This window comes from Perca fluviatilis, chromosome 4 (genome assembly GCF_010015445.1).
Source record: "Perca fluviatilis chromosome 4, GENO_Pfluv_1.0, whole genome shotgun sequence".
NCBI classification, from domain to species: Eukaryota; Metazoa; Chordata; class Actinopteri; order Perciformes; family Percidae; genus Perca; species Perca fluviatilis.
Window position 1 is genome coordinate 10,328,987 of NC_053115.1, and position 11,157 is coordinate 10,340,143.

An 11,157-nucleotide genomic window follows, 5' to 3' on the forward strand; every position below is an offset into this window, starting at 1 on the left:
GTAGAATTTCATGTTATGGATTCCAGTCAGCCAGTGGGCAGTGGTTGTGACAGCTCGTGGAGCTAATTAAGGTACTTTAGAACACTTAATGCACAATTTGCATCAAAAATCATTCTCGGAGCCGTAACTCAGTCAAACTAAATTTCAGTTATATATTATATATATTTATCTTGTGCTGTAAGCCTATGGACATGCAGGCAAAAAACTCTGGTGGTGGAGGTGGGGTTTGAGGATCAGCAGTTGTCTTGATTTTGTCTGATGGTAGCCCCACAGTGTGCTCAATGGTGTTTTAAGCCCCCAACCTCTCCTTCCAGGCAGCGCTGCGACAATTGACTTCAAGGCACCTAACCCTAACCTTAACCCTAACCCTAACCCAAACCTTTTTAACCCAAACCTAACCCTAACCCTTTCCATAATCCTAGTACCTTCTAGGCAACGCTGCCTGGAAGGAGACGTTGGGGGGTTTAAAACATAAATCCACAGGCTCATACTTTTGAAACCTCTGCTGCATTCCATCTGATAACCCAGTGTGTTTACACGGTAAAGGAATGTGGTCATACATGTTTGCTTTTCTATATCTTTTCTGTACCCGATGACTTAAAAAGATATACCCCTCAGGAAAGGTAACTGTTGTCTCTGCTTTTTGGGGAGCCATCCCCTGTTGGGCCAGACTTGATTAGAACAAAGGAAATGCATATCTCTGTAAACTTGAATAGAATCGGCACTACCATGATAAACAACCTTTGTCTGTGACCTGAAATTCAGAGGTGTGTCCTTATCCTGAGAGACAGGAATATAATTCGGATCCTGAGATGATCCCAGGACTGATTGATGTAATTCCTGAAGAGGAGGCATGTCATTTCAGTCCACTGCTGGCAGTGTTTCATGTTTTATGTTTGATTGTTTTTGTCATGTCGTTTTCATCGTGTTGTTCATTAAACCTTTTGCATAACTTTCAATTCGACCAAAGCCTCTCCTTCCTCAGAAATCAAATGATCACGTCTTTTAGAATTTCTTAACAGTACACATGCACACACAGGCTTTTTCACACACCCCCGCAGCATGGTACACTCCCTGTCAGACAGACACACCTTTGCTGATGTGAAGTGCCAAATGACCCAGCCTGTAAAACTAGCTGGTGCACCATGGGAAACCAAAAAGATACGTCTTGTACTGTAATCTCCCAAAGCCTAGTAGTATGACTAGTAACACTTGTGTGACCTGTGTTGTGTGTTTCACCTGTGAATAGAGCTTATCCGATTTGCACAAAAAGTGTAATTTAAGTGAAAGGAACAAGTGATAGTTGAAGCTAAACATTTAGAACAGGAGTGTTCCCTGAGATAGGGCTGCTCGATTATAAAAAAAAAATCATAATCACGATTAGTTTCATCAATATTGAAATCACCATTATTTAACACGATTACTCATTGACTTTTGGAAAGATGTTGGATTTACAGTTAAACAAAGCAATAGGGAAAACACCTTGAACTGTGAAATTTCCTTAAATACTTTTCCCGTTTTAAAATTTTTTTTCCATTCTGAACACAAGACAAAATACGAGTTTACTTGCAAATTGTAATGTGCAAAATAATTGTTTTGATTGAAAATGATTGGAGGAAATGCCAGATGTTGTCATAAACATGTTTGCGAGCGCCAGCGCCAAATAAGCACGCTTATGTAACTGGACTCCGATGCTAAACTGGCCCTCTTCTTTATATTTAGACCAGTGTCGTACTCTATAGTCACCACTATATCCACCACTGCACTTCAGACATCTACAAACTCTGCCCATCATCACCTCACACACTGGGTCACCTACGCAGGCCCCTGTTCCCAGAGGGATTGCAGGGCTCGGCACAACCTAGACAGGCAGGGTATGATGCTTAACAACTCAGCAGCCATTTGCAGATAAATAACTGTAAACCTTTACAGAATTTTAGAAAGATATAAAAAAAACAACAACATACATATACACTTTCTATAAAGATAAAGAGGAATTCCTAGTAATGATACATGTGACCTTTAGTAAAGATAAAAGTATTTCAGGAATTTATGGGTTTACTGCACCTCTTCAACAACAAATAGTTTTCTCGGGTGGCAGCTTTACATTCAAGCAGCTCTTATCTGATCAGCCAGCACTGCTCAGCAGGGGGAGACAAACACAAACGTTCCTTTACATATATACAGTATACTGCAATCCAGCATTGGCCATTCACTTCAGAACTATATGCACAGTACACTACAGTAATGCAAGTCACAAAGTTGCTTACTTTTTTGACCTGTGGCCCTATTTTTAGGTCCTAAAATTCTTATGAACACAGAAATTAGAAAGTTTGTTTTGTAGAAGTTATTAAATATTTCCAACTTATTTAATACTTTGAATTACCACTATATCAGACAAGTTAAGTCAAAATGGGAAATATCACACATTTAGGGGAAAATAATGCCTTAAAAAGTCAATCTTGGAAGAAGTGTGTGTGTGTGGGGGAGGGGGGGTCCAGTATCTGTCAGTATGTCAGTACATTGCTATAGTCAGACCCTGCGCTGGGATAGTAGGTTGAAGACCTGCTACTATGGTGGACTTCAAGCGGAGCTGCTCCTCGTTGCTACACACACAAAAACACATACTGTACGTGCACCAGCTTGTGCTGAATGGGTTTTTGACAATAAGTACAATGGACAGTCTGTACAGGATGCAGTTATTTCAAGCTATTGTGTTGGGGGTTTATTCATTTAACATCTGACGAAATCTTTCATGTACAAGTCTTATCATCTTGTTGCTATTCTTGTTTTTTTTCTAAAGCAATTAGACTTTGTGAAAGTCTAATGCAACATAACAATCAAAATGCAAACTTTGGTCAAATAAGCATTTTATTATATTTAGTTTTTTTTGTAAGCAATATTTATGATGTTATTCAAATAATACATTGAGTTGAAAAAGTAACATTAAGACACTGCAGTTAATTTTACATCTGATCCCCACTTCGAGGAATAACAGGAACTATTCATATAGCTGACACAAGTGTGCGTGTTGAAGCCTATCTCAGTTCAAACAGTCACACACCCTCATATCTAAACCCTGTATGTGTGACAAAGGCCCTTACAATCATTTATTTGAATTCAAAGCTTATGGTGTGCAGTCCATGCCAAGTTTTAAAGATCATTCAGCAGCTCATACACCCTAAGACAAGTTGTTCAGGTTTACTACAGTAAATCATCACATTCAGCGTACCTACCAGTGCCAAGCTTTACTTAAGAGGTATAAAAGTGTATTGCCAGGGGGTCAAACAGAAGAGAGGAGGGTTAAAAGTAGCAGATGTACTCACAAGACTCATCCAGTATGCTGCATACGCCATGAGGGATCAGCAGGCGAGAACACTGCCCTGAAATAAAGGCTTTACCCTGCACTGCCACTCTCTCCTGTCTTACCAAACAGTGAGCCACTCCCCACACACTTCGGTAATGAACACTGAAAGCAGGCAGATACATAGACCTACAGTGTATTAGTAGTAGGCTAGAAGTAGTTTCACTGGTATAGCCTATCTCTTGAAATGGTTTGTGTCCACTACATAACCAAAGAAAAATCAAGCGCGACCTGTATTTAATTTATTTAAATACCACGGGCTCACTCCCATCCCCTCTCACATATTTTCAAAAAAAGGAGCTTGGCAGAGTTGTATCGTGATAGCTCCCAGGAAAAACGCACGACGCTGCTTGGGGGGGGGGGCGTGGTTGTAGAAGTAGGCCTAGCGGCCATGGCATTAGGCCGATTGACCGATGATGCGATCGCATCATTTATATTTGTTTAAGTGTAAATGCAGACAGGTCTGTCTGGCTCAACGGATACATTTCTAGGATAAAGCCTGTGATCTGGCGTAATGTCCCTCCCCTCTCGCTATCTCCGATATCGCCCCGGACTGTTGTGATTGGTTTAAAGATATACAAACAAGTCAAAGCGGGTTTTTTCCCCCCTATCGCAAAATAGATATGTGGCGTACTTATCCAGACCATATTGCAGTGCTGACCCAGGGCTGTGGAGATGTAAAAAAAAAATATAAAATAAAAAATAAAAAAATAAAATATATAAGCATAGAAAACGAGTCCTACCTGCGCACGTAGCCTACAGACTTTTGGTTGTTCCGGAGATTATTTGCATCTGTAGCCTAAACACATTTTAAACTTGTAGCATCCCATCTATTTGCTCCGTCATTCAATACAGCAACAAAAAGACACTTACTTCTTTCGCCTCTTTTGTGGTTTTATGACTATGGCTTCTCTTTTTGCGTGGCATCTTCAAAACACGAGTGGATAAACTTTTTGAGTTTCCTTCTGCGCCCTCAGTGCTCTGTTGGGAATATAGTCTACGGGCTGATCTGCAACACTTGGAGCAAATGAAGTTGCCCCTCCCGCTGAAAAAAACTTATGTCTTTGATGATTGATCATAGCTGGCACAAGCAAATGTTTTCGCAATAAGTGTGTGTGTGTGTGTGTGTGTGTGTGTGTGTGTGTTTTTTATGGAGTTGCAGCAAGTAAGGTCTTGTACTTCATAGGTTCTTTCTACTGTATATGATAAGTATATACTGTATAGGCTATGAGTTGAACATCGATGTTCAACTACTTGTCCAGACACTGAAATACTAATTTGACACCAATTTGATCTGATGAGAGGATAAAAGGGTCAGTGTGAACTATGTCCGTTCATATAAACTGCATTCACTGCGTCATTCTCCGTATGATTCAGTGCATGTGGACAGATATCCGTGTATTTTTCAGCTTGAAATCAACATGCAACACAGGAAGACATACGGGTGTTTTTTTTTTGACGGGACACGCCCCACAGACCAGTGAAGAGTTGACTCACTCACCGCTAATGTTCTCCTTTTCCTCTGACAGAGTGCCTCCATATAGCACACGCTGCCCTCTGGTGGATAAAACACAAAGCCACCGCAGGTCACATGACTGAATGTAAAAAAAGCTTCTAATAAAATCAACTGCATTATTTTATAAAGCACATTCCTACTGACATATAGAATGACCTGGTATTCCAAAATCTTTTCTCCATATTCGGGGGGGGGGGGGATATCATGGCCGGCATAATATGATTTTATGTTAGAATGCTAAAAGTCTAAAATGATTAGCCATTTCATTAGTCGATCAACAGAAAATCTATCTGCAATATTCTGTCACTTTTCAAGCAAAGCATTCGGTTTCTGAAATACAAGCATTGGTGGCTTTTCTCTGTTTACATAATTGGAAACTTCTTTGAGTTTTTTTAACAGTTGATTTGTCCAAAAAAAAGCTATATGAGGAGTCATTTTTTTCACACTTTTCTGACATTTTACAGACCAACTGATAATTGAAACATCAATCAGTAGATTCCTAAAATATTTCTTAGTAGCCCTAAATATAACACGTTAAAATATAACACAGACTTCGTCTTTCAAGGTGCACATTTGAAAGCTGGTCATGTGTACTTCTCGACCAGTGTAATTGTTTTTTATAGATGCTGTCAACACATTTCTGCTTTACGTTGGTGTTTGTTCTCCATGATAAGTAACAATGATAATGGTAAAAGTGATAAAGTATTAGCATCAAACTTAAAGTACCAAAAGTAAAAGTACTTAAAGGCAGTGTCCATTTTAAGAATTATATATATTACATTATTTGATTATAATTATTGATGCATTATAATGTTGCAGCTGGTAAGGGGCTCATTTGAATGACTTTATATATTTTCTGAAGTCTGATCTTATCTTTATCTATACTAATACATCAGCATTTATTTGTTGATTTATATTTTGTATTATTAAATTAAAATGATTAAATTATCAAATGAATGTAGTGGAGTAGAAGTATAAAGTAGCAGAAAACTACATACGTATATAGGACAGGTACCGCAAAAAAAGTAGTAAAAAGTACAGTACCTACTTGAGTAAATGTGCTTTGTTACTTTTCACCCCTGTTCTACAGTCATATACTTCCACATCTTAGAAATTATGTTTTGTTAAGTCAAACTGTTTTCATATTTTCATAATGCTGTGTTTATGTCACTGCACTGTCAGTCTAATCAGCATTTCTGCAGATGAATGGAATTGTAAAATATATGTGTTATAACCAATTGTAACCACTGTGTTCCTGTTTTATTTGTCAACATATCTATCCTTAACTGTTGCTTACCATAGCCGTTCTCTGTCTATTAGCAATAGGCCTACATGGGTAACTTTCAGCCCTTTACACATAATTGATATGAGCATATCTTTGAAAGTTTAGATTAATAACATATGTTTGATGTTGTCTGTAAAAAGATATTCAGTTGTCAGAACAGCATTACTGAATTGACTGACATGTGAACTGATACTGACCGGTTGAAAGAAACCAGAACAGAAGAGACAAAAGAAGGCACGTAAAACTAATTCAGCACTGATCGGCACACTTCCTGTCTGAACGGTGCACTTCTTGTGAGCACACAGACTTGTCCATTGTCATTTATCTGTTTTCAGTACAGACAGCCCTGATGTCAGTGATACATGGTGGACAAAAGTAATGGCTTTTATTTCTGAGCATGGACAGTGTGCATTAGGCACGGGAAGGTATAAGATTCTGACGGTATGATAACCTTCAGCAAAAATATCTCGGTTTCACGGTATTGCGGTATTGCAATTACAGCAAAGCACTATTTTGGAGAGTGCAAGTCACCAAAGACCTGTGGATGAAAGCAAATCGAAAAAATTAACTGAAGCGCTTGCGAAATGGGTGGCAACTAACTGCAGACCATCTTGACATCTTGTGCATCCACTTTTGCTGTATAATTTATTTTTAAAAAGCAAGCTTAAGGCCAGCTATATTTCTGAAGACATTGATTGTGTTACCTCAGTCTCGTTGCACAGCTTTTGATTTGAAATAATAAAATAAATCATAAAGTAACTTTCTTTGCATTCACTTGATTCCCAATCAAGATACACTGGTAAGAATTGGTTTACATTGATAATACAGACTTAAAAACAATTATGAAATGCAAAATAATAGAATTTTAATCATGTGATAAAACATGTGATTAATCGCAATTAACTATTGAAATTCAGCGATTAATCGCGATTAATAAAAGATTTATCGTTTGACAGCGTTTCTTTTAAAAAAAATGTCTGGTTAAAAAAGAACTTTTGTTATCCATTCAACACAATGTATTTTATTTTTAAACACACTGCACACTGGCAGGGAGACGGATGACTAAACTGCACCTTCTGTCCTTGACCACTCATATCTTATACCTTAGGAACGGTACGACAGAAAATTAAAGTGGTTTTGAAACCTTGACTTTTTCAAACCGCAGTATACCTTGAAACCGTACCGGCCCATGCCTAGTGTGCATCACTCTGATGCCATTCAGAGACAAAGTCCATCTGACATTCACACTTCCTGATAAAAGCATGAACCACCGTCACATCCCCACAGGAATAAACAGTCTATCACCTGCAAAGTGATGCCAATCTGGATGACACCAGAACGGCATTTCTACAGCATCTTCTGATAAGAGATGACATTTGATTGAGCTTTGTTGACGTGAATGAATGAAACAGTTCTTAACCTTTGCTAGTTTTGTTTCAGTATTACTGAAAACAGCTGACACATTTATACAGCGAGTTATTGATCAAACTGTAGACTCCATCTGCTGCTTCTTTGCTATAATAACAATAACAATTAAACAATTATGTGATTGTGATCTAGGCATAGTTTACTCCATTTATTTATGTATTTATTTTTAGGCTTGAATGGCTTTTGTTCACCCTCTGCAACCTTGATTTTACCCTTAAAATTTCCTTTAAATTGCTTTAAAATCAACATGCTTTCATAAAAATCTGCCGAAAATTTTATTCCAGTTCAGCACCGATCAGAACATCATGAAAGAAATGTGTCCGACACAATTCAACAGTGTTCTACAGATCTTATAACATAGTAACTCTTGTTTTTTTTTAATTGTCACACATTTTCCTTCCGATGGCCATATCATGATTGATTGTTGAGTGTCACAGGCAGCAGATTTCACAGGGTTGGTGGGTGACATGGGAGTATATCAGTCCCATTCACTGGTGTTATTTGTCTCTTTTACTTCACAAGTATGTGTATAATGATCATATTAGACTACAGTATGTTGATGCATGACAGACTTCAATTTAATTTAATTTGAAAATCAAAATTCATTATCAAACCTTTTTAATATTATATCTTTGGAATTTTAAAATGTACTATGCCTTGCAAAAACTGAATATAATATACATACAAAACCTGACAATAACGTATCAGCAAATAATTGTGCCAATTGTGAAGAAACTACAAAATACAGTAATTGTCACTGATCCATAAATGTACTCTGAGATGAAGTGCAGTTGAAGTCATCACATCTACCGTATTTGCCACACCTTATTGATTTTGGTTGAGTTACTGTCTGTTGAGGTGGCTGCAGTCACTGCAGCTTCATCTGCGTCATCCTCTGGCTAAAAGCAGGGGCTTTCCTTCACCGCCCATCTCTGGAGCTGGAAAAATAATTAGCTGAGGAAACACGCTTAGACCTTTGACCTTATTTGACAAAACTGACGTGTGTATTGCTATTGTGCATTGATGTGTGTGTGTGTGTGTGTGTGTGTGTGTGTGTGTGTGTTGTGTGTTGTGTGTGTGTGTGTGTGTGTGTGTGTGTGTGTGTGTGTGTGTGTGTGTGCGTGTTTGTGTGTGTGTGTCCTCCCAGGGGAATAAGGAAGGCCAAATGAGTATCTCAGAACACTGTGTTATAGACACCCTCACAGCTCAGCGATAAGGACAGAGGGTACTTACAATCAATGAAAACAAAGCCAAAGATTCACTGCCCTGTGATGGAACCATGAAGTCCTGCAACAAAGACTGTCCATCCTGCCAATATTTCTGTGGCTCTTTAGCTGTGTGTTTCTGTGTGCCTGAGTGAGTACCTTGGTCAAAGCAAACAGTTGTTGCTAGGTAAACATGGATTAAACTCCAGATCTGGTGCAGACCTGTTTGCACATGGCCAGGTGACCCAAGGTATCAGTCATTATCAGTTCTGATGAGTTTTCCTCACAATAACTAACAAGCACACTCTATTTTTAGACAAACATTGTACATCTGAATTAAACTGAAGAGTGCCTTTGTATAATAGTGGACAAATAACATCCACTCTTACAACACCTTTAACTCTGGATAATTATAGGCCTACACCTGTGATGTCAGAGCATGATGATCCACTGTTTTAATCAGGAAACAACTCAAACATCATTTGATGCTGACAATATATCTTCCATAAAAACCTTTGAACTGCCGGATACATTCTACATTTTACAATAAAAAAGCAATCAGAAAATATACCTGTAATGTTATCACATTTAGTCAAATGTATTCCTCGCAAACCTATGAAATTAATTCTGAACAACCCTTGCATACAACAGTATTCATTCTGGAAATAAGTGAACCAAAAACTCTCAATGTTGCATGATTACCTCTTTAAAAACATGTTACACAATCCTTGACGTACATGTAATACTCCCATGTCACATTATTGTCACAGAGTAGATAGATAATGTAATTGCCATCTTTTTTTCTACGAATCCCTACAGTCACATTTTGTATGCCAGTTTTGCTTGTTAATTAGATTTCACTACAAATATTGCATATTTTTGAGTATATATGTATGTCATATCCATCTGGCATGTCTGATAATGTGAATAACTCAGCGTAAAAATAGGCTTAGGCATTTTTTTATTGACCTTTATTTATATAAATATCATATACAAATATACATGTGTCAGTTTCAAGTCAAGCTAAATTTAGCCAAGCTGAATGAATGCCCAACTGATCATGCATTTTATTATTAACACATGTGCGTTTCCTACTCTGACCAAAGTCCAAATGTTTGCTGTGAAAACAGTCTTTTAAGAGTGCAATAAACTTGTCAAAAATATTGTTAGCTTATTATCCATCCATCCATACATCATCCGGGGTCGGGTCGCTTATTATCATTCTCAGCAACTAAGTTATTTTACTTTTGTTTCTTAGAAACAAAAGTAAGTGAATGATGTGAATACTGCACTGCTTGCCTGTGATTTATAAGATAAGATAAGATATACTTTATTGTCCCCAAAGGGAAATTAGTTTTGGACTCCATTCTGTCCATTCTGCAGCGTCACAAGGACAACACACAATACAAAAAAAATAAATATATACAGAAAAGACAGCAAATACAAATATCTCTCAGCACATACACAAATATCTCTCAACACATACTCTCTTGCAATACAAACATGCTTCCATATACATATAATAAGCATATTAACTACTCCTTTCATTGGCACTTCCCATTAAAGGTCCCATGACATGGTGCTCTTTGGATGCTTTTATATAGACCTTAGTGGTCCCCTAATACTGTATCTGAAGTCTCTTTCCCGAAATTCAGCCTTGGTGCAGAATTACAGCCACTAGAGCCAGTCCCACAATGAGCTTTCCTCAGAACGTGCCATTTCTGTGTCTGTAGCTATTGAGGAGGAGAGAGGGAGGGAAAGGTTGAGAGTGGGAGTGTGGCCTTGACCAACTGCCACTTTTCTCGTTTGAAAGTCATGATGTCTCTCTCTCATGGGTTGGCCAAATTCTCTGGGCGGGCAAAGCAGAGAAAGGGGAGGTAACCTTGCTCCTTATGACCTCATAAGGAGCAAGATTCCAGAACAACTCATCTGAGCTTTCATTTTCTCAAAGGCAGAGCAGGATACCCAGGGCTTGGTTTACACCTATCACCATTTCAAGCCAATTGGGGACCATGGGCAGGCTGGGGGAACTCATATTAATGTTAAAAAACCTCATAAAGTGAAATTTTCATGCCATGGGACCTTTAAACAACCCATCGGCTGTATTCTCCGCAATAAGTGGGAAACAGCCCTTGCACAGTAAAATATTACAATACAATATTGCACAGCTGACATATTCCCCCATATTAAATACTTGTAATATGATTGATTTAGAACAACACATTTTTATTACGATGTCTTGTTGTAATAGACTTCTCAGCTCCTGGAGTGACATCTTTCTCTTCACATCCCAGTGTTTGGTTTCAGTTTCATCATCTGATCTGCGGTGTGAGCGAGGAGCTGTCCGCGGTGCTGAATC

At 38.2% G+C, this 11,157-nt stretch overlaps 1 protein-coding gene across 7 annotated transcripts in view; it reads right to left on the bottom strand.

Annotated features, from left to right (window-relative positions):
* Positions 1-4,397, bottom strand: part of cast (calpastatin) — a 38,849-nt gene extending 34,452 nt beyond the window's left edge. Inside the window, exon 1 of one of the 7 annotated variants that reach the window (XM_039796750.1) lies at positions 4,238-4,397. In XM_039796750.1, coding sequence (XP_039652684.1) covers positions 4,238-4,291 — 54 coding nt within the window. In that variant the 5' untranslated portion in view covers positions 4,292-4,397. Of the gene's footprint in view, positions 1-3,326; positions 3,621-4,237 lie in introns of those variants that run through there. The other 6 variants (XM_039796754.1, XM_039796766.1, XM_039796770.1 and 3 more) reach the window with 6 other exon arrangements.
* Between the last annotated feature and the right edge of the window lie 6,760 nt (positions 4,398-11,157).